The following is a 24,531-nucleotide window of genomic DNA, read 5'->3' as shown; positions in this document are numbered from 1 at the left end:
TCACTGAATTAGTCTAAGTGAGGTCTAAGTGCCCCTTTTCCATGGTGTGTTGCGCTCCACACGACCATACGTACATGTGCATGTTACTAAATAGACACCATAGATAGATAACTTGATAACATAATAAATAATCATTGACTAACCAAATCTAATCTACAGTTTAGTCCCCTACTAAAATTAGTATTAAAAGTAGTTTAGTAAAGTAAAGTAAAGTAAATTTGTTGCAGCCCTAAAAGTAAGTGCCGGGCCCTTTGATGCTGAGAGGTTCAGACTAAACAAAACAAAAACACTAGTGGACTTGCATGCATCCTCCTGGTCATTTAATGGTGACAAGAGCAGCAAGCAGCATGAAGAGAGGATTCACCTGTGCATGAGTGAAGGATTCACTTGTGAACGAATGAAGGATTCGCTTGTGAACAAGTGACGGATCTACTTGTGCAGCCTTCACAGCTTCACAGCCTGGCCCTTCATAGAGCCAGGCTGCACAATCATTTCCAGAGATTGTGCACAAGTGAATCCTCTCTTCATGTTGCTTTCTGCTCTTCTCACCATCAAATGACCACAAGGTCACATGTAAGACCACTTGCCTTTTTGTTTTGTTTAGTCTGCACCTGTAGACATCAAAGGGCCACACGTGCATAGCAACACTTTCTTTGTTTTTGTTTACTATGAAGACTCTGTGGTTGTGTGTACTCACAGACAACAAGATCAGTGTGCAAATGGCTCTCTTCCTCTCTAACATACACACACAGTGTGTAGACACACAATTATGTGCTAAAATACTCCCTATAACTCCATATACAAGCCAGAAACTACACTACATGAGCACAGGCCTGCAGGTAAAGGGTTAATATGGTAATTAAGTTGTTAACTGTAAAAATCACAAATTTTACCTCCTACCAACAGGGTAAACCACCAACAATCAAGAATGCATGATTATGTAGTGCCATGGCTGTGCAGTCAAAAAAAGTGTGTTTATAATGTAAGTCTATGGGACAAAATGGGAGAAAAAAAGAAAATCCAGTGCTGTGCAAAAACTAATAATGCAATAAAGTCAATTTTTTTACTGATGTTTGACATGACCAAGACTGTAATAAAGGTTCAAAAGAATCCAGTCCACATTCACCTTTTCTATTAAAAATGAGCCATTTTGTGTGTTTTTTTTTTCAATTTTCAGCACCACCCCTTATAAAATTGGTGATTAAAGGGTTAAAATCCTGGGGGAAAATGATTTTTTCACTACTGTTGATTAGAACTGAAGTTAATTAAAAGGTCTATGCAAAAAAAATTTCAAAAAAATATTTATCTAATATATTTTTAAAACCGTTAAAGTTAGGGGACGTTTTTGTCCCCGAACAACACATTAGGGAGAAAAAAAGAAAATCCAGTGCTGTGCAAAAACTAATAATGCAATCAAGTCAATTTTTTTACTGATGTTTGACATGACCAAGACTGTAATAAAGGTTCAAAAGAATCCAGTCCACATTCACCTTTTCTATTAAAAATGAGCCATTTTGTGTGTTTTTTTTTCAATCTTCAGCACCACCCCTTATAAAATTGGTGATTAAAGGGTTAAAATCCTGGGGGAAAATGATTTTTTCACTACTGTTGATTAGAACTGAAGTTAATGAAAAGGTCTATGCAAAAAAAATTCAAAAATATATTTATCTAATATATTTTTAAAACCGTTAAAGTTAGGGGACGTTTTTGTCCCCGAACAACACATTAGGGAGAAAAAAAGAAAATCCAGTGCTGTGCAAAAACTAATAATGCAATCAAGTCAATTTTTTTACTGATGTTTGACATGACCAAGACTGTAATAAAGGTTCAAAAGAATCCAGTCCACATTCACCTTTTCTATTAAAAATGAGCCATTTTGTGTTTTTTTTTTTCAATTTTCAGCACCACCCCTCATAAAATTGGTGATTAAAGGGTTAAAATCCTGGGGGAAAATGATTTTTTCACTACTGTTGATTAGAACTGAAGTTAATTAAAAGGTCTATGCAAAAAAATTTCAAAAAAATATTTATCTAATATATTTTTAAAACCGTTAAAGTTAGGGGACGTTTTTGTCCCCGAACAACACATTAGGGTAGTGTTTGCGAACAATGCATGAGGGTTAAGGGAAAGAGGCAGCCTGTTGAGGTTAGACTTTCCTGTTTGCAGATTGAGCTCCAAGCACCAGTGTTGCTCTTATTCCATCTGTTTTTAATCACTTTGGCATTCTTGACGCCACAGGGAGCCTAATGTGATTTCTGAACTTCTCTGTAATGACCTCTTTGATATTTGTGAGTACTTTTTTTAGTCAATACATGGCTAATTGTGTGTCTGTGTGCTTTGCTGCACTTGGAGTGGAAGGAGCTGTGGACTGAGTTTTCAGAGTTGTTTTGAGTAACCTCTAGATGTAAATATTGGTGTTGAATCTGTGTTGGGCAAAAATAAAAAAAATCACATCCGAAAGGCGTGAGAATGTGCACGAGCACACACTCTGACAATGCCTCTGTATTGCATTTCAATAATCCTTAAGTAATGATCCTGTCATAAGTAAATTACACAGGCAGATTTCCACCTGTCTGTGGCTCTGCTATTTTTGCTGCTATGTAAAGGGCACATGCATTTGACGAAAAAATAAACAGAGTAGTGTTTTTATGGTATTGTTTTGAAAAGGTCATCTTGCCCAGGCTTGTGTTTCAACTTTCCTCATAACCTATTACAGCATTTCCCTTTTTCCCTCAGCACAAAAGATGACTTTGATCTTTTTCATATTAAGTATTAACAGGCTTGTGTTGTGTGTGTGTTACAGTTGGTGATGGGGAGAAAATTGATAGCATGTGGACATAACAGGCAAACGTTATGATCAAAAGCACTTGTTAAACAACCAGCATCAGCTTTAGGTCTTTTTTTTTAAGTAAAAAGAAAGATGGTGCTCACTTTTTGTTGCACTAACTTGATCCATATTAATTTCATATAATGCAGAGTTTCATAGCAGGCTCACCATCTGGAACACTGGGAGAATTCACAGTGGGCCATTGGCTTGTGAGCTGGTGGCATGGTACCAGTACAGATGGAGCAGCTCACTGATCTTTCTTCCATTGCTTGTTAGAGAAAAACTAAAAAAATGAGCAAGTGCGGATGCTAAAAAACATTTTCATGATTATTTTATACCTCACAGAACACCTGTCCTGCACATACAATTACCTGTAGATTCAAAAAGGGTTAAGACACATGTTTTCAAAGTGACCCGCCTGTTGTTTTTGTAACGCAACAGGTCATATCATGCTTTCTCGAAGCTAATCCCTGCAGCCCCCCTACCCACCCACCCAAATGTGCACATGTGTTGGTACTGCTGCACTCAAGTATGCAGGCCTGGCTGCATGTTCAAGGGCATGTAGGCATGTTTTATTTGTGTGTGTTAACCTACCATACACTGTATGTATATGTCACATATATTGTGAACGGTTACTGAGGTTGTTTTGATGCCAAAACTGAATGTTTGTGGCATTAACGACAGGAAGCTAATATATTGGAGTGTGGTTGCTCAGTTTTTAAAGGCTCTGCCGTCAGATTGAGCACTTGGATTAAGATTTTACTGTTTATATGTTTTGACTTCACTTGTAAGATGTTCTAGGATTGACAGCAGATTACAGATGAAATAATAGAAAATCCATGCTTACCAGCTGCGCCCCTTTGGCTAATTGTTTAATTATTTTAAAGCTATATCTAAATTATTAATTTGTTTTTTTGTGTAAGAGCATTTAGCTATTTATATCCCAGTTCTTTGTGTATAAATTGGCTTTTGAAAATGTACTCACTAATCTGCTGCTCCCACAGCCCCTGCAAATTGTCAAATTAACTTTATCATGTTAGAGAAGTTGCTAAAAAAATACTGAGCCTTTTTATTTTTCAAAAAACATTGGCAGGTATTTCACTCACACGCACTCTAAGCAGGCTAAACTAAGTAAGTATTGGTCTAAAGAGGCATTGTATCTTTCATGCATACTAAGCCTCAAAAGTGAGTAAGGTTTGGACTTGAAACAAAATGCCCTAGAGACATGGTTCGATTCCAAGTAATGACATACCGTACAAAAACAGGACACGCCATGAGGAGTGTGTTTGAACTCTTCTCTTTGAGCTTTCTGGCCATTAGCCTGTTTTTTCCCTTACTTTTTTAATATTCTTTCCCTTCCTCTCATTATGTTACGTCCTTTGTGGTGGTTGACAGATTGTGTTTTAACATTTGATATTTTGATCGTTGTGGCATGAACTTCAAAGGCAGGTACCACTTGTATGGAGACGTGTGGGCAGCGTGCAGGATATATCAGCTCAGTTAAGGCAGAGTGCTGTTAAGAGGCAAAGCAAACTAACTCAATATAAGTAAATCTTCAAAGCTAATTATTATTAATTAAGAGGTAAAATTATCACTCATGTTAAAGGAAAATAGCTAAATTATTATTGTCCTACATTTATTTCCACCATTTCTTCTCCTTTAAATTAATAAATGCTTTGAACTTGGTATTGACTGTTACAGTTAATTTTACTTAAGCACCGGCTGCAGCTCAAATAACCGGTGTCGGTCTGTGTTGGTGTGCTGATCTGTGTGAGTGACGGCTTTTAATTAATGGCCTTGTAAAAGGAAACCCAGGCGGGCCCTCTCTTCCATAGGCTGGCGGAATGAGGCACCCGGTGTTTGGGATGGTTTATTAATGCTTTGACTGGTTAGCCCAGGGTAAAAAGGACAATTAGCATTATCCACTGCCATATGCTGCCCATTGAGCGTCTGACAGAGGCAAAAGACAAAGCCTAGTCTCCTGTGTGAGGCTAACCTGAGCTCTCCACGGAACTACTATCAACCCTGGTCACATGTGTAAGCCAGAAGACCCATGAGAGATCCACCCCACCCAGAGCACTTTAATTACACACCCAGACAACAACACGCTGGAGTCCTGCTCACTCAGCAGAGCCCAACGGCACTGAGTCGCACTTGAGTTGCATTCAGTGAATATTACATTCACATGTGTGAGCCAGCGTCTATACTTTGGTTGTGATTCCTATTTTCCATCAGCAATTTAAGTAAACAACCTTTGTGGTTGTCATAACTTCCTCAAGCATTGGAAACCAATTTTGAGGAGTGAGCTGTCAACATCTGAGTGTGAAATGAGGCCATTAAAGGGAGGATTTATCTTGCAGACTTGGGGGACACAAGCTGTGAATGTGCAGGTGGAATCTAGCTGGCAAGTCTGGCTCTGATTAGTGTTACACGACGGTGGGGTCATCCAGGCCTGTCTGTGGGAGGGAGATTTTGTCCAAACCTTTTCTCCCTCCTTCCCCTCCCTTGTGCTCTGTCTTTCTCCCTCACCCTTGCTCCCTCCATCTGGAGTGGATGAAGTCAGAGACCACATCTCTGGTGTTTGGCCTTCAGTCTGTTTGATCCTACCGCCTTCCTTGGCATTCACTCACAGCTGTACAACAGCATACCCATTGTGCCTCTTCTTTCCACTGCCAGCTTGCAGGTACAAATATAAAGAAAGCAAAGCGAGCTGTTTTCCTGTCATTTATTTGATTTCTGCCTCTCTGGGAATGCTCTAATTTGTTAGGCATTTAGTCTATGCATGTAAGCGGGTATCATTATACTTCCATTAGAGACTGAGTTGATCTGAAATGCAAATACTCCTAATAATCCACTGCTCCCTTCATGAGCTTGATTGCTTGCTAGTCATCAAAGTGTGTGTCTGTTTGTGGTTTTAAGGCTGTATCTGAAGTGTTTTTTACTTCTCCGTGTGAGATCACATACTGCTTATATACAACCCACATTCTTAAATGTAATTGTGCTTTGTTTATACTGTGAGATTCCACATGGTCTGAGGCAATGAAGCTTGCTGTTTGTTAGTCATGTGTAGCTATTCTAAACTTAGATATATTCAGATGAATAAATCCCACAATGCTTTGTTCTCCTACAGGTGTACGCACCATCTCCAAACTCAGAAGAGTTCAACAGGGATTCCCCTTCTTACTCTTCTCCTAAACCCTCCAGCAGTATGTTTGCAAGCACTTTCTTTGGTGAGTTCAAAGCAGGTTTTCTCCACTTTTGAACAATATCTCATTTCAAAGGTTTCAAAACAATATTCATATTTAATCGTCAAAATTCTCTTGATTTTTTGAGTATTTTGTTACGTGAAATTTTAGCTCAGTCTTTCTATAGAAGGACTACTTGGTTTTAGCTTTTGTGTTATCTCAGCTGTGTTCAGAAAAAGAATCATGTTTCAGTCCCAGGAGAGGAAAAAAAAAGTAAAATGTACTCATTTTACAACCCAAAGTTGTGAGGTTAGCTTCCTTTCTGGTACTGTATCTAAACATATTGTATCTCTCAGTTCTAATTAGTTAAATACTAAAAAGACTTATTTACTTTTAGATGGTACCCACAGTTCATCTGACCCGTGGAATTCATCCAATGGGATCAGTCAGCCTGGCTATGGGGCAATGCTTGCAGGATCTTCATCTCACATGACCCAGTCAGGAAACTACAGCAACCTGCATTCGCATGACCGTTTGGTAAGCAACACCACTCAGTGACAGTGACACTTAGGCTTATAAATAAGTGAACAATTAGTGTTCTGTGTTTTAACACTTTTGTGTAAGAGATCTGCTATGTATTATTCAGAACATACAGCACGTACGGCCCTGCCCTCCATAGCACATCTTCTACGTTGGGAGTGGATGTGTGCGTCTTAAGTTGTTGTCTGGTTATCATCAGTGAAGGCACTGCTGACCCTCTTTGTGTCAGTGTTTGATCTGGTCTTGTCTGCTTGCCTGCTTCAGCTGGCAGAGCATCACAGAGAACAGACGCTGCCTGCATCTTCTTTATCTCTGCCACCCCCCCTCCCAGTAACTTTGACTCCATCATAGTCTGGGAGATGTCAAGAGTTATAAACTATAGAATGAATAAGCTGCACATTTATGTTGATGTTTTTCTGCCTTTTATCTTTCAGAATTACCCTGCACACTCAGTCTCTCCAGACATCAATGCCAGTCTTCCTCCCATGTCCAGTTTTCACAGGAGCAACACCAGCACTTCACCATTCGTCACTGCAGCGCACACCACAACCGTCAACTCTGCCGATGGTGTCATGGGTACGTTCTTGTGTTAACAGTTCAACTACCTGCTCAGAATGACTGATTCACTGGTGACCAATGTAATCATAGCTGAACATCCATCCTGTAAATGCAGTGAGTCATACAGTTGGACAGCTGCTTTGTGCAGCGTGACCACTCTTCATTCATCTGAGTTTGTTATTACAAAGCTTCCCTTTTTTTTAGCTGCTGCAAATCGGGGGACAGCCACTGGAAGCTCACAGACTGGAGATGCACTGGGCAAGGCTTTAGCCTCGGTGAGTGAAACCACAGGTTTTACCTTTAAGTATAGATCATCATCTACCTACACCTACACACCTACACACCTACACAAGATTTGGATTTGGAATCAATTGTATTTTATGATGAAAAATGTATTCTCTATCAGTATTGCATTGTTATTTCTGGGCTGCATCAATGTGGCTTTCAGTCAGCTGCAATGAAACATCTTGGCAGGGTGTGAAACTCTGTTACTTCTGTGCAGCCACCCGATCAAATTATTTCTGCAAATAGAAAAAGAATAATGGTCCGTTTTTGTCTCCAAAGAAGGTGACCTCAGTAATCATGCAGGGAATTAAATGCTATACTGCCTGCTGATTAAAAAAGCCCTGAGGACATGTTTGTATTTGTTTTTTGGCCTAAGCCTGGATAATTGTGGGCTTAAACTAAGAGTATTCAAGAAAGGCAACTGTACATTAAAAATGCTCCTAAAGCCAGTGGATTACACATCAGTTTGGAAAAACAGCAATGGATATCTTCGTAAGCAGCACCACTCAGCCAGTGATACTTAAGCTTACTTAACATCATGATGAACATTGCATCATTTCTACTGTTCTGTGACCTGTTCCTGTGAGTTTTGAGTGACCCAAACAAATTCCAGGTATTAAATAGTTAATGTGCTTGGACATAATTTTAATGACACAATGTCTCAGTAACTAACTAATTTTAAGACTTTGATTCTTATTAAGTCATTCAAATTGCCCCATTTACACATATACATAATGTGTCATTAACTTATGTGGTATTATATAAAGCTACATTTATTTACATTTAGATATATTCCTTTTAGAAGAATATATCTTACTAGTGTGAATCCAAAATATGAGAGTTCAGGGATGGTAATAACAAATTAAGTCCTTTATATTTGCAGACTCAATTCTATTAGCATGACAAAGCTGGAGTGAAATGGACACGGTTGGACCAGGGTGGGGGTGGGTGGACGGATCGGGGGCACAGGGGAGTTTATAACTGCTGTGGCACAACTCCATGGGCCCCCCTTTGTAGGGCCTTTGTTCTGCGCCCTTTTAAATTGGCCGTGCTTATTGGCCCCATGCCGCCTGCGGGAGCGTAACTGATGATGAGGCGGAGCTTCATTTATTCCAGTAAAATGAGCCATGTTTCACTTTGAATACGGCATTAGTAGCTAGTGAGCGAAGAGAATAGAAAGTCATATATTGTTGGGTCAGAAGTCACGGTTATAAGCAGCTTGCCGTTGAGAAAATAAAAAAAAATGTTTCGGTTTTGAAGTCTATTGGTTTGCGTGACCATGGTAACCACACTATTGATCCTCCTCAGTTTTTGGGTGAATTGCATGTCTGAAAGTGGAAATGCTGAGCTGAGAGTGTAGATAAGTATAAACCAGTCATTCCTCCCTTTGGACAATGGTCGAGCCTTCTTCTCCTCACTCAGTGACACACTTCACTGAAACCCCTATCCTGATACTGCAAGTTGATTGAAAAACTAAAGCCCTGAGATCAAGATTGAATAAGGAGATTATTAATAATGAGTGCATTCTATCATCCCCACAGAAGTTGATCCCAACTTGGAGGCGAAATCTCTGTGGATCTGTGTTTTTTTCCTCTGCTAATTAGTCAGGATCCACTTGTAATACCCTGACTTCTCTGAGACATGTTCCATTATGGCACACATATCCTCTTATTAAGCGGGAAAAAAAATCAGGGATGTGTTTGTGCTTTAATCCAGCATTTGTTTAAACAAATGAAATCCCAGTGGAAGTTCTGAAGATGTAATCTCCTCGTACCCTTGTGATTGACATGTCATCCAAGGGCTCGGTGACCTCAGTCACCTATTAGAGAATGCACACACACAACCAGACTACTGTGGTTTGTCCTTTATTGTACCAGTTTGCTGAGTGTACTCTAATTTGTGGCATCATGTGGGAAACTTAAGGCGTGTGCCCTAGTTGTCCTCTTCATATACTACAAAGTTTAGAAAGATGCAAAAATAAACAACAGTGCTTGAGCATGACTTGATTTTGATGTATGGTTCACGGTGTAATCTGTGGCTACATGGTGAAATGTGGCCCCTGAGATTTTCTGTTTGTTGGCTTAACGGGGTTTCCAGGTTGGGCGTCTGCACTTCTTGAAGTCACAGTGGAATAATAACCAGAGAGCTTGTACATGCACAAAACAAACAGCTGCTGTAAAATGGGAAGTTTTTTTTTACTAGTTTGTTTCAGGACTTCAGAAGTGTTTGTGTCTAACTTTAGGGAAGATTACATACACTCTCAGAGACGAACAGCAAAGATTTTAAAGCATATTAGGTGAGATAAGGACTTGTCATATGTGGACTGAGCCTGGAGGGAGTTAGACCTTCCTCTTTATTGTGGTAACTCATCAGTGTTGAGGCATAATTGATGTACACTTCTTCTAAATGTAATTTATGTTTATTAAAACATGATAAAAGCAATGTACTCTAGCTCTAAACACACAAAGGGGTTTTACATTGCCTAAGATTTTTAGTTATTTGAATGCCCAGCATTTAATAAAATGGATACTGTAAAAAGTAGAGCTTATATGTTTGTATTTTAGTCCTAATCTTTACTAACATGAGACATCAAAGTGAATATTGTTTACGATTCATCTGTTTAAGACTGAGCACAGATGACTGTTAATGGCTCGTGTGTGTGCTCTGAGCATTTTTATGACATCCCTGGTTGTAAAGCAGCTGTAATTGATGAGACAGTTTTGGCTTAAGGGACAGTAACAGCTGTAAGAAACAATATGAAAAAACTTGCTCTTTATATTTTATACTTTAAGCTGCTCTAATGATAAATGCCACTATCTCTCTCTCTGCAGATTTACTCTCCTGACCACACTAGCAGTAGCTTTCCATCCAATCCGTCAACACCTGTGGGTTCTCCTTCACCCCTGACAGCCACAGCAGGTGCTGCCTCAGCAGGTACCGTGGTGACTGCTGCAGGCACCCCGTCTGGAAGGCCAGGTAGAGCACCAGTCTTTGGATTTTAATCTCATACACACATCATATACACTAAATACCAGGTACAGAATACAAAATACTCTTTTTCACAGATATAGAGCCACAGCCAACAGAGGCAGACAGTGATTTTTCCCTTTTCATTTAGAAATATATTTCTGTTTGAATGAACCTCTCTGCTGTCAGTGTCTCCTCTCCTTCTCCTTCCATGTGACTTTTCAGGTCAGGAATTACACCGGCACAAAAAATAGAGCTGTGATTTTAATTAATTAAAATACTTTGACTTCGTGCTGCATTAGTTGGATTAATTAAAGTCTACTGCGTCAATTGTGAAAAGTTTTTCTTAAACTTTGTTTAATACTTAAATGCTTTAGAGTAGCTTTATCATTTGGTGCTCATTCTCTGTGCTTTATCTGAGCCCGGACAGCTAATGCCATTTTTTTACATGAATCCTTCCTGAAAGAAAATAGTAGAAACTAGTATTATTTTTTTAGCATGAACATGAAACAGTATATGGATCTTTTCAAATCAGTTTATGGAAGCTTTTGCTTTCTATCTTCTTTATATGACCACAACATAATGTGATTTCCTTTAAAAAGCACTACCATTAATCATTATAGAAAGATATCCCAAACTGGTTTGGTTCTCTGCTTTTTCGGGTGGTCTGTGTTCATGTTGGTAAATTTGGATCAAGCTAAAAAGTTGTTTCAGAATAACATTTCTGTTTTACTTATGTTCTTATGTTTTAATGGATTTCTCGGCAAGCCCTGGAATGACAGAAGAAATAAAAATACAGAGGGTTTCTGCAAATCTATGAAGTGGGTCTTGAACTGCCATTGTTCAAATGGTTTTCATATTTGCAAAACCAGATTCATGCCTTATAATAGTGTCTTTGCATTATTTTAGGGGCAGATTTATTGTTACATAATTCTGCCTTTCCAGACAAATACTTTGTAGTAGTCAGTAATTTTTGTGTCAGTGTGGTGTTTGAGGATTGACTGACCAGCCTCCCTTTGAATTGTAATTACTTCATGCATCAAATACAGTACATCCAATCTTGATTTAGTTGCACCTCAAGGAATTCTTTGTGTATTAAGTTTTTCAAGTACAGAAGAAAACGACGTGTGTTAGAAGAACATGGACTGTCAGACGTGTTGACAGAAGCGAGAAAGTAATGGGAAGGGAATGAGGGGGAGACAGTAAGGGAAAGCCCAGTGTGTTGTTTCAGCGGGCAGTTGTGTCATGTGCGGTAATGGAGTGGCGACAGCTGTCTCTACGTATGCCCCCCTCATCCTCAGCTGTTGCCCTGCCCCATGGACAGCTGTTCCCCTAACACACACACATACACACACAGATAAAGCAGGCTGCAAAAGGCCCTGTTTATTTGCCAGTGGGTGAAGAAAGGTGGCTGTGACTCAGCTGATGAGGAAGGCTATGACAGCTCTCTTGACCTATTTACAGTACAGCGTGCCACACCTGGTGGCATCCATAGTCCAGTTCAGAAACTCAAAATAGATGTGAGTTAAAAAGCCGCACAGACAGAAACTGCAAGAAAATGTGACCAGTTAAGTCTTAGTTTTTATTAATGGTATTCATACTGTATGGAAGAAACACTAATGCAAAAATATACATCTGGGATTGTACTAAAAAGATTTTGTTTCACTAATTATCCACCCTTATTATGCTTCTGGGGTTAGAAAAAGAACGATACTTTGAATTTTGGCCTAAAATTTGGCTCACTGTTAATGTTAGTCGCAAAATCCATTCATCACCAGGATTACGCTAATATACAGCACATTACTCAGGAGCGGCTTGTTCAATTAGCCCTCTCCGGTGCACGTTGGGACCAGAACAACAGGCTAATTTTTCATCAGCTTCAGCCTGCAGAGGCTCATGTGAAGTTCCTGTCTCACTCACCTGGGAGAAAAGCTGAGGCAGAACAGAGACTTTTTCATTTCCTCTTCCAAAGTCACTTTTGGTAGATGTTAATTAAAGTCATCCACTTCCAAGGATATGTGTGTGAAGAAACATGAAAACTCAAGTTCAGAAGACCACAGGAATTTTGTTAGACATTTCAGTGGAATGAATTAATGGAAAACTTTGAACATTTTCTTGAGCTCAGAGGGGGTGAGATTTTTTTTAGTGTCTGTCAAAAATGTACAATAATTGCTGTCTTTCTCTGTCAGTGCTGAGGGCAGTGGGCAGTGGATTATTTTGCATTCATTTCAACCACATAGATTCTGATTTGTTTGGAAACAAATACTAAACAATTCTAAGTGAAAGCATGACGTCAGTCTGTTCACAGATTTAACTCTGTAGCTTTTAAAATGAAGGAAAAGTTGTATTTTTCATTAGCGCTAAGGATGAAAGATGATTTTTTAATATAACACAAAGTGTGAATCGAAACAAAGTCTGTTTGTTAATTGTGGAACATTGCACTCCATTTACGAGGCTTTAGGCTGGGTTTGGCCTCCATCCACCATAATAGACACCAGAAGAGCACTGTGAGCTCTTAGCTGGAAAGGCCACAGACACCCTATACTGTAAATAACCTGGAATGGTTCATTATTGTCAAAGTCCATTAAGGTCATTTGATTGTAGTATAATGCATTGCTTTCTGTTGCACGTGGCAGGCAGGTTACTTGGATCACTGTGCTTTAGAAAAAGGAAAGGAAGAAATGTTTTACTGGATCTGGAAATGTGATGAGCAGATGTGGATTCCTTTTCCTTTTCACTAATTTACACCAGATCAAATCAGCTTGATTCGCCTTCCTGTACTGGCCTCTAGATTAACTTTTTGGCTTAAATAAATATGCACAATCCAACATGAACATCTTCCAGCCAAAGGTAAATTGTAATCTTAAATGCAGAGATCTTAAATTTCTACATTTTTAGATTTAATTAAAAATGAAAACAGCAAAGGGATTTTGAACTAATTTGTATAAATGAAACAAACTATTGTACTGAGATGTTTCCAGATGTAATTGCTCTACAAAGCATAAGGGAACAGAAGACGGTGCTGCAGCTACCTCACTAGTCAGATAAGTTTCATATCAGAGACACTCTGCATTGTTAATGTACTGAAAGAATTTGGACTTAATTGAACCCAAAACTTGACATATTTTCTTTATCAAATATCCTGCTGAAGGCCATGTGACAAAAAAACGGCCACCCACAATCACACACCCACAGTGTGATGTGTGTGCAGAGACTCACAGTTTCCTGGAAAAAGTAAATGTGAAAGAAACCTAGTGTTCGATGATTTTTCTGTCCTCACATTGTTCTCCAGCCTCTCATGGCGAACATTTAAGGGTGGAAGTGGGTGTTAGTTGAACCCTCTGCTGGCTCACATGTCAGGATGCAGCCTAGCCATCAGGAAGTGATGTGGTTGAGCCCTAAAAGATAAAAATATCCCAACAACAAGAAACCAGAAAATCAGGATGTCAGTGTGTTATGATGCCATATTATAGTGTGTGTCAGTTCTTTTGCATTGGTGTACCTAGATCAGCAGGACACAGCAAGCAGCAATGTTGATTTGAAACTGAACCCATGGGGAATGCTAACATTGACCTTCATCACATCCCTCGTTCTCTCTTTTCTCAGGTACCAACCAGTGGCCTCGCACTGGTGGACAGACTCCTTCCTCTCCGAACTACGAGAACTCCCTTCACTCACTGGTAAGCTCCCCATCCGCCTCCGTCTTCCAGCGCAGGATATGATGGATGGTCACTTTAGATAAGCTACCCATGAAGGACTGAGCTAACATTACAGGGAGATTCCTGTCTGGCAAATGTTTTGCTGGGGAAAGTGGAGGGGGGTGCCGAGGGATAACCAAACTGAACAATACCTGTCCCTTGGGGTTTGCCATCTGTCCTCCACTCTGAGGGCCAGGGTAGGGATGACAGTTGGGGGATGGGTTTAATTAAGGGGGCTGGTGTGGCAGTGGCAGCTGTCTGCTGAACCACTTCTCTGGAATTCCTTCGCTGCCATGTGACCATAGCTAGGAATCACATTTCATACAGCCCCACTACCTGATGCACACATGGCATTTATACGCTCTCTGCTGGGAATTTATATCATGCATATAAATATTATACAAAAATACCAAAAAACAATGTTTATTATTATTTATGCCAGCCTTTGGACATAAAATAAGTGTGTATGTGCAGTATGTTTTATGTGTATTTCATTTTGTAAAAACCAAACAAATGGAAAAAGTGCCATGCCCAGTGATCAAGTAGTTAAATTAAAAAGATTCCATCATTTTTTAATGATTAAATTATGCAATTGGCACACAGTGTTGGAAAACCCCATTCATGATATATTCTTACGACATGTTCAGCAGAGTGTGTTGAAATAAAAGCATGGATCACAGCTCCCTGGTAGCTGAACAGTGGAAAGTCCCCTGAGCTCAAGGAAACAGTGATGAACCCATTTGAGGAATTTTTTGCAGTAAAATGATCGATCTAGTTTGCCAGTAATACTTTATATTAGCATGGGATAAATCCTCAATCATTGTTTTAAAGTAGCTGGATAAAATAAATATTGTCCAGCACAAACAAATCATCCCTTTTTTAAAGAAACCCCTGTGCCTTGTAGTGAACATGAAGTGTGAGACGAGAAGTGTAGTGAGAGTTTTTAAATGTGCCAACAAAACATTTCCATCCTTACAAAGTGAATGGTCAGCAGCTCTGTGCTTCCTCCCAAATCCTTCCCTTCTACTCTGCATGTCTTCATAACAACAATCTCTATCCCCAGTGTGTTTGTGGTATTTACAGATTCTGATCTTTATTCATAATTCTGTCTTATTTGACTTTGCCAGAAAAACAGAGTTCATCAACAGTTACATGAGCATCTCCAGGATGCCATGTCTTTCTTAAAGGATGTCTGCGAGGTACTCTTCACATGGAGACTTTTTACTCTTTATGTGTCCCATACATTTTTGCATTCATTAATTTGATTTTTTCCCACCCCAAGTTCATCTGCATTCTTCATAGTAAAAAGCATTTGTAGCCTTATTGTCATTTACATTTTCAGTTTTCAGCCACTCCAGCTTGATGTTGAACAGTAGATCTTAAACTTTTTTTTATTTAGTTAAAAAAAATGAGGGCATGCTTTGACTTTTGCTACTCAAGCTGAAACGGCTCATGTTATCTTGCATTTGAATTGCCTTTTTTTATCTTATGTTTCAGATGTGTTTTTCTGTCCCAGTCCACACCATACAATCAGTGTTTTCAATTTTTGTCCTAATGTGCTTATACTAAGCTGCTCTGTCCTTCTTTTCCTCCCTTCTCCCTCTCCCTAACCCCTTCGTTTCCCAATCCCTCTGGTCCTCCCAGTCTCGAATGGAGGATCGTCTGGACAGATTGGATGATGCAATCCTTGTTCTGAGGAACCACGCAGTGGGCTCCACCGCCAGTCTGCCCAGCGACATACACAGTCTGCTGGGACAGGCACAAAATGGGCCAATTACAGCCATTGGACCAAACTTCCCTGCCTCTGCATTGGTTCCAAGTCGGACTGCAGCGATGGTAGGATCACTTTAGTAACAGATTTTTATTGTTTTCATCTTACTGTATAACATGTTTCTGCTGCATTTTCCTCTGTGGTATTTTTCAATCTTTACACAGGCCTGTTTAGACACCTGCTTGAAACAGGGGCGCTGCCATGTGTTTAAAAAAACCCAAACCTGACATTTTCCACACATGAACAGTTGAATTTATACTGACATATTTTCCATAAGTGTAATGGCTGGCCTAAAGCTCACCCTTCTCATGAGAGAGGCTGTATACACAAGGGTGAAAGAGAAATGAGAAAAACAGGCACAACGGAGTGCAAGTTGTTCTTTGGTGTGAGACGTGTTTGTGTGTTGCACTAGTTTTAGAGTTAAAGAGTTTAGAGTCAAAGCCTCTTGAGAAACGGGGGAATGCAGGTCTCAGTATAAATCATCATTTGTTCACCCATCCTCCATCCAAGGTATTTCATTTTAAAGAGCCAAGAGATTTGAACACATCTGCAGTGGAAATTAAAATGGGACGGCTTGTCCAACTGTAATCCAGAGGTGTTTGGAAATCATTTGGGTCACACGCTATGAAAAAACATACAAAAAATAACGCTGAATCACTTTTTATATAGGTAAAGGGTCAGAAGACTTATTATGGTTGTGACCTGGTCTACAGATTAAATACTGTATCCTCCACTGATTATCATTAAATTTGATAAAACCTCCAAATTCAGTCTAAAGTAAAATGATTATTATTTGTTTTTTTTATCTGACCATAGTAAGTAATTAATTATTACACTAAAATGTGTTTTTTTATTTTAAGATCATCAAGATCAGTAAAAACATGTAAGTTTTTTATATCAGAAAAGTGAGTTATTTCAAAAATCAAAGAAATCATCAAAAGTAATGGCTTGTTATTTAAATTCTGTCCAAATGTCAGCTGACACAAAATCACGTTTGCCTTTGATTAGTTTAACTGTATTACAAATGTTTATTTCATGATTCATTTGGATACTATAGTGTTTATTCTTCACCAGAAGAATAAGCATCAAGTTATTGTGAATGCAGTTAAAGGTTGTGGCTGTGTGGAGGCAGTGTGTTTTCTGTTAGTGGGTGTTTTCACTCGGCTTGTTTTGTCCCTTAACAAGAATTTCTCTGTGGTTGTCAGAAGAGCTCAGTTTGATGTATTTGTTACAGAGAGCTGGCTTGTGGCAGTGATGTTGACCGACTGCGACTGTGAGATAGAACATACTGTGTCTGCACTAACACAGTACTTCCTGTGTGGGAAGAGGTCCCTTCAGACAGGGCTCAGCAGCCTCAGCACGGCACAGCCGCAGGCCTTTTACTTTAGCTGACACCCCGCCCTCTACCCCCTTCCACCCCTTTTCATCACTTCTTTTTAACAACCCAGGAAATCTGAATCGTTGGAAACGTGTGTCTGAACCCGCGGCCTCCACCCAAATAGAGGTCCTCAGCTGTATGGTAATCAGGCCCAGCCATGAAAATGGCAGCGTTCTTTTCTTGCCAGAGCTCTGGCTTCCCTCCTCCTCCTCTAGACAAAGAGTTGTTTGGACACCTGTTGAGAGCACAGCAAAGATTAGCGTAACGCTGAGGAAGGGGAGGATCTCAGAATAGTGGGGTTAACAGAGGCCAACAGTGACTGGTGATCACATTCCATAAGAAAAAGGGGAGATACCCTCCACCCTCAGTGACGATTTCTCTGCCTTTCCTTGGTACTCAAAATGAAAATGAATTGCTGGAGAACATGTGGCTAAGAAGGGACTTTGTGGTACAACATGGTGGGAGTTTACCATTTTTATGTTATGAATGTGGACAAAATAACAAGGGGATGGTCAGAGTCTGGAGAGGGTTTAGCCTGACATCTTTTGAAACAGAACACAGAGGGGGTTTCTTATTGTAGACATGGGAAACAGAAATGTCCTCAGTTGTGGTCACAGAGAACTTCTGTGCCTGAGAATGTCTGTGCAGTGACACAAAACTTAACATAAACACAGTTAAAGGAAAGACTGTGTGTGCTTCTTTAAATAAATGGTTTAGATGATTGTTATGCAGGTGTATTTATTTGCTTATATTTTGTTTTATACCTTTGATGATACGTTCTGTTTTACTGTTGTGAAGCCAGTCACAATTCTCCCAGGCGTTGTGAAGGATGGACTTGCTTTTTATGTTGTTACATTCTTTTGAGTATATATATACTGCCACAAGAAGCAGGAATTTAATAGTAGACACATAAAAACGTTTGTGGAAGGGCCAACACTCACCAAAATCTACTGGAAATGTCTCTTTATTCTTTTACTGAGTACTTTTCATGAACACTCTCGTCTTGCTCTGTCTCCAGAGAGTGTCTGCTTCCTTTCCTCACATGTCCTTCCTGTCTGTGTTGCAGCAGTGTGGTGATGACGCTGCCAGCCTGAACAACAGCCACGGAGGCCTGCCCAGCGCCGACTCCGCATCCAGCACAGAACTCAACCACCAAGTGGAAACATTCAGAGGTCGGATGCCCCCTGCAGTCTTTTCTTTAACTCATTTAGGTGACTCACAACATTAGATGGACATGGATCTCTTACCGCTACACTGGTCTCATTAACAACAGGTCTAACCTCAGGCCTGCCTGGGCAGGTGCCTGCCACCCTGGAGCTAAAAGTGGAGAAACCAGACAAAGACGATATGCACGACAGTCTCTCTGGAAACGACAAGTCAGACGACGAGAGCGACAGGAGAGATCTGAAGACTCCCAGAGGGGGCCAACGCACAAGGTTGAACATTTATACAGAAACACAAAACATAGTTTTGACTTCTGTTTGGCCATGTAGTTATATCACCTTTTATTTCTCTCTTTTATAGTGAATTTTTAGTTACAGTCAGGCAGAAGCTGCTACTTTGTGGTGTACATATTTTTTACAACTTGGATTTTTATAACTTTCCAGCAGTATCACTGAAGAAGAGGATTTGAATCCTGAGCAGAAGGCTGAACGAGAGCGTGAGAGGAGGATGGCCAACAACGCCCGTGAGCGCCTGAGGGTGCGAGACATCAACGAGGCCTTCAAGGAGCTGGGTCGCATGTGCCAGCTGCACCTGAAAAGCGAGAAGCCCCAGACAAAACTGCTCATCCTCCATCAGGCTGTGGCCGTCATACTGAGCTTGGAGCAGCAAGTCAGAGGTCAGTGTCTGAGATGCAGCATCACATCAATACTGATATTCTTAAAAAGTTTTCACATAATATTTTTTATATATATATATGTATATATAAGTATATCTGCTTTTTTTAACTCGCAGAGCGCAATCTGAACCCCAAAGCAGCCTGCCTTAAGAGAAGGGAGGAGGAAAAAGTGTCCGGGGGCTCTAGTGACTCCCAACAAGGCCACACAGGAGTCCATCCAGGCCTGACCGACACATCCAACCCCATGGGACACCTTTGAGTAGGAGACAGGTACCCTCATCTCTTTGCCTTTGTATAGGTGTTCATTGTCTTTGTGCTCCTGTATATTTCCACAAATGTTCAAACACTCATTTTTTTGTTAGTGGTTATAAAAGAACAGCAACAGTGAAACACTTAAAAAATCAACCATATCATAATTTAGCTAACCTCCAGTGAGAGAGGCTCCTTATGCTGTTGTGCATGTGCAGCTCTGATATTGTCCCCTCTCCTCTCTCCAGATCACAGTGATGCAGATCATTTGTGTCCCGTTTGAGTTGGTGACCTTGCTTCCCATTGACAGACAGGACTCACAGTTTGTGACAACAATTGGAGGAGACAGACCACTTGAAGCAAAACTAACACAATCCAATCCTAAGATTGAAGAAGCGTCCAGCTCCCTGGAACCAGATTCCATCGGCAAATTTCTCCCCACAAAGAAAAGAAAATCTTCAGCACATATCACTGTCTGCAAGAAGTGTGTTGCTTCTGAACAATCAGAGACTTCGCAATCTCCTCCATCCGTATGTGGAAATTGCATTGTGCCTAAACTGAATTGACGAATGCATTGTAACAGCAATTGTTTTTTGTTTGTCTGTTTCTTTTTTCCTATTTATTATGTTATTGAGCTATAAAGTGTATGTTTAAAGGGAAAGTTAGGTAAATTCAAAGAGAAGCATGCGGCTTTTCAGTTCACCTATAGTTTGCCGGTGTCACCATTAAAACTGAGCACTCCTCCCTGCGATATCTTTGGCGAGACCAAGATTAAAGGGAACATACACCGACCAGGCATAACATCTGACCACCTTCCTACTATTGCTCAATTACGGTAGATTGAGATCTGGGGAATTTGGAGGCCAAGTCAAACACCTCTAACTCGGTGTTTTGCTCCTCAAACCATTCCTGAACCATTGTTTCTTTGTGGTACATCCTGCTGAAAGAGGCCACAGCCATAAGGGTGTACTGTTTCCATTAAAGGGATTACATGGTCTGCAACAATGCTTAGGTAGGTGGTATGTGTCAAAGTGGCATCCACATCAATGGAAGGACACAAGGTTTCCCAGCAGAACATTGCCTAAAGCATCACACTGCCTCCATTGGTTCGCCTTCTTCCCATAGTGCATCGCGGTGCCATGTGTTCCCCAGGTAAGCAGCACACACGCACACCCAGCCATCCACGAGATGTAAAACATGATTCATCAGGCCAGGCCTCCTTCTTCTATTGCTCCATGGTCCAGGGGGTCAGCATGGGCACACTGACTGGTCTGAGGCTATACGGCCCTGTACACAGCAATGTGCAATGCACTGTCTATTAGAGCCAGCATTACCTTCTTCAGCTATTTGACCAACAGTCGCTTGTCTGTTGGATCGGACCACACACTCCACATGCACATTAATGAGCCTTGGCCAGCCGCGACATTTGCCAGTTCACCACTGTTCCTTCCTTGACCCATGTGCCACGATAAAGAGATAATCAGTGTTATTCACTTCACCGGTCAGTGGTCATAATGTTACGCCTGGTTGGTGCGGGCACTGAGATGATTGAGATTAATTTATTGGCCAGTGTAGAGTATTATTTATACCCAACTGAAAATGATCCCTCAAAGACTAAAGCGGCCCATGTTTTAAAAGAGAGGATATATTATTTATATTTATATTTTATTCATTCTGCCTCTGGCCACATGTGTAACCAAAACTACCTATGTTTTTTTTTCCTGTGTAGTTTAGATCTGTGCTACTGACCAGCAGAATAACAGGCCCAGCTACATTAGCATCAACGTTGTCTACAAGGTGACAAACAGATGGCAAACTGTAGTTTTACTGAAAGCTCAGATTTAGTTGTGTGTGTGTGTGTGTGTGTGTGTGTTTTTTTAGTGAGCAGTGAAAACACAGAGAGCAAACTAGCATTCCCTGCATTTGTTTAGTGTCTTAACTAAAGGAAAGGGGGACATCACTGCCCGCGGGTTCCTTTGCCATGTAGTGTTAAATGTAACCTGTTTTTGCAGATTCTTGTTTAGCCTCCTGACAGTTACACCCAGACGTCAGCACAGAAGTGGCTTCTTTTATTTTATTTTGCCACCAGCTAATCAGAGATTGCTTAATGAAGATGTAGTTAAAAAAAATAAAAATAAAACGACGACCACACTTTCTTCTGGCCTGATAAACATATCAGTTTTTTCTGTCTAATATCTCAAGACAAAAAAAAATTTAAGCGCAGTTATTCTGAGTAAAAATCTAGTTATGCTTATTTGTGTTGTAGCAAGTCATTTTCTCTAGACTTCCTGCGTTTTAAAGTCCACCTTCAGTCTTGCACTGATGGGACAGACTCAATTTTATTGATTTTGTTGAGCTGTAGCACAATACTGAACAAAAAGCAGGATTTTCTTTTACATTTCAAGACATCGGTCATGGCTTTATTTTTGTTTTCCCTATCTGTGTGCATGCTTTACGTTTCTCCTTTTGTTAAGACTTTGGTCTTAAGACTTGCTTTATATTCCATTAAGTTCTTTGTATATTGTGCTCTATCATTATCAACACCTTAAACAAGGCTGCCACATTCAGAACGAGTATTCTGTACAATAAAGGGACTTTAATTAAATTAGAATTTAGGGATGCCACAGCAAGCGTTTACATTAAAGATGTGTGGTTTAACAAACTCAAATTTTAGAGAAGAAGAAACTAAACAGTTGTGTGTTCTCTGAGTGAATACAGCCTTGTTCTTTATTTCAGTATTCATGACCTTGTATTCATGTCGGCAGACTTTGATTTAGGGTGTAATGTATGTCACTTCCAGCTCTCTCCATTGTTTTTTAATTTCCTGTTTGTCCTTTTTTCTTTGCTCCTCTTTCTTTGCTGTATTCCCAGATGCTTTCCCTTGTATAATATATGAAAAAAAGAAAATCAAAAGAAAAAAAAAACATTTGGCTTATTTTTCACTGTAGTTAGTCTTTTATACAATAATACTGTAAGAATATTTCTTGAATTCTAAATATTACTCTTTCTAGATTTTTGAAAGCAAAAGTTTCTTACTTTATTTTACTATATTAGATAGTAAAATGTACGGTTATTTACCATAACCTGTCCATTATTACAAGAAATTTACAAAAGGCATCTCAAGAACGTGGCTGAACTGCTGCTCGTCATCTAGTAAACGCATCCTACGAGCTCCAGATTCCTAAAAGTATGGCCTCCATCTTATTCCACAGTCTTTGTTGTCGATTGATAAAAAGATTTGTTCTTTTGTCCAATCAAAGGTATTGTTGATGCACACCTAAACCATTAAAAAAGTGGCGGCAGCAAGAATTTTAATTTTCTGTCTTTTTCAACAGAAAAACACAATGTATATAACATTTATGTTGCAATAAATGTGCCATCTTTTTTTAAACTCAATTGTATGTGCATTTATTTCTCTCACAGAGCAAACACACTTTTCTGTCCATATTTACATCTCCACCTCTGCATACAGTTTAATTTGTAAAAAAAAAAGAAGAAGAAGAAAGCACACAGAATAGAGGATGATGAGCTCAGACACAAGAACCTTAATTTAGGCCTGTTTATTGTTTTTGTTTGTTTCTTGAGACATTTCTACAGTGGATTTAGGCCAAATGGGTGTTTTATAGTATGTATCTCTTTTTTGGAATAAAACCAGTGGACCATTGTAGTCTGTATGAAAAGTACTATGAATATATGTTTCTATTTTTAATAAAGTGTGATAGCAGCGTACTGTACATGTGCTGTGGTCCTCCTTTCTTCAGACAGTACTGCCATGTTGTGTCAGCAAGACACTGACATTGAGTGAGTGAAATTGTTGCCACCATTATAAGGAGTACAGATTTTAATTAATGGTTTTGGTGGAAGTGGCTCTGTGAACTATCACACTGCTACTTATACTGTGACTGAAGCTAATGAATCCCACAAGTGCTTCTAGGAACCTGGAGGACTGCTGTGCTGTAAATCTTTGAGAACCCATACTGTACATCTGCACAGGATTATCTCCATGCAGATGTAAGCATGTGAGCGCTCATCACGTCCTGAGAGGTCTGATCCCACTTCAGTTTTCTAACAGAGGTGACACTCGGAGGAAAAGTGCTGACTGCTGTTCTGTCTGTGGTCTGAAGCTCAGTGATGCTCCGTAAATCACAAATGTCATCTTTCAGGATTCCTTGCAGGGACAAACAGTGCATGTGAGAGTGCTGCTGCTGCTGCGGAGGTGTGCGTGTTTTCTGTAGGAGTGGGACCACCATGTCTTGAAGGCTGACTTCCTGTCATGGCTGCTGGCTGGGCCAGCTGACAGAAAGTCCTTGGCTCGCATCCTTGAAACTCGACCAGGGAGCCTGCTGCTCCTGCTGCTCTGACAGTAAGATCCTCCGCCTCTCTGATGCTTTCAGGATGCTGCACAAACATGCTTCTTCTCTGCTAATGTGTCTCACTGTCTGATCTTAGATCTTAGACTTTATTAGTGAAATATGCACTGATTAATCCAAACAAAGCAAAATACTGTTAGCTTTGATTGATGAAGATGAGACCAATCCATTTATCATCACAGGGAAATAGCTCTGCTTCCTTTATCGATGCTAATGTAGCATCGAGACAACCTGACAACTTAACAACTGAACACAGGCAGAAAATCCAGTTATTTCTTGTTCCTTTTACAATATATCTGCCACAGTAGCCCAGCATTCGGCTCATTCAAAGAAAGATCAAATCAAACCTGTGCATCTTGACATCACTGATATTTAAACGTGTCAGGCTGCATTGCTCCTGGAAAGCCTGCAGTCCCTCTTACTGTATAATCTGGGTAAGACTGAGAACGCACTGAGCATGCTCAGGGGTCCCAGCTGTGGCATCTCAGTGGAGAACAGAGCTCCCATTGTGTGCTGCTGTAACCCAACACAGTGGCTCAGATTAAAGGCTGTAGTGCTGCATGTCTCTGTGGACACAAATATAAACAGCAGGCCACTACAAAGACCAGGGGCCGCTGGGCCTCAAGTTTAATGTAGTTGACTGCTATAAGGCTATATATATATATAAAATCTACCTCTAGTTCCCAACATATCTGTCCATTCTTGAATCAGTGACACAAAAATGTTGAAATGATACTTATTGGATATGAGTGTAGAATCATTTATTAAATAACCAGAAACATAGGAGTGTTTACACTGTACCTGGGATGGTTTTGTAAAATTGCCTCATATTGTACTGTGGCTAATAAAATAAACAAGATTTT

At 40.0% G+C, this 24,531-nt stretch overlaps 1 protein-coding gene across 6 annotated transcripts in view; it reads left to right on the top strand.

Annotated features, from left to right (window-relative positions):
• Window positions 1–22,694, top strand: part of tcf12 (transcription factor 12) — a 57,988-nt gene extending 35,294 nt beyond the window's left edge. For 2 of the 6 annotated variants that reach the window (XM_028401612.1, XM_028401615.1), the window contains 12 exons: window positions 5,958–6,057; window positions 6,410–6,549; window positions 6,987–7,128; window positions 7,315–7,385; window positions 10,227–10,371; window positions 13,969–14,042; window positions 15,705–15,896; window positions 18,279–18,381; window positions 18,483–18,645; window positions 18,817–19,049; window positions 19,166–19,319; window positions 19,547–22,694. In XM_028401612.1, coding sequence (XP_028257413.1) covers window positions 5,958–6,057; window positions 6,410–6,549; window positions 6,987–7,128; window positions 7,315–7,385; window positions 10,227–10,371; window positions 13,969–14,042; window positions 15,705–15,896; window positions 18,279–18,381; window positions 18,483–18,645; window positions 18,817–19,049; window positions 19,166–19,308 — 1,506 coding nt within the window. In that variant the 3' untranslated portion in view covers window positions 19,309–19,319; window positions 19,547–22,694. Of the gene's footprint in view, window positions 1–5,957; window positions 6,058–6,409; window positions 6,550–6,986; window positions 7,129–7,314; window positions 7,386–10,226; window positions 10,372–13,968; window positions 14,043–15,187; window positions 15,260–15,704; window positions 15,897–18,275; window positions 18,382–18,482; window positions 18,646–18,816; window positions 19,050–19,165; window positions 19,320–19,546 lie in introns of all 6 variants that reach the window. The other 4 variants (XM_028401614.1, XM_028401613.1, XM_028401610.1 and 1 more) reach the window with 4 other exon arrangements.
• The last annotated feature ends 1,837 nt before the right edge of the window (window positions 22,695–24,531 follow it).

Source organism: Parambassis ranga, chromosome 3, assembly GCF_900634625.1.
Source record: "Parambassis ranga chromosome 3, fParRan2.1, whole genome shotgun sequence".
Taxonomy (NCBI): Eukaryota; Metazoa; Chordata; class Actinopteri; family Ambassidae; genus Parambassis; species Parambassis ranga.
Note: the sequence above shows the minus strand (reverse complement) of the source record. Positions and strands in the feature narration are given on the sequence as shown.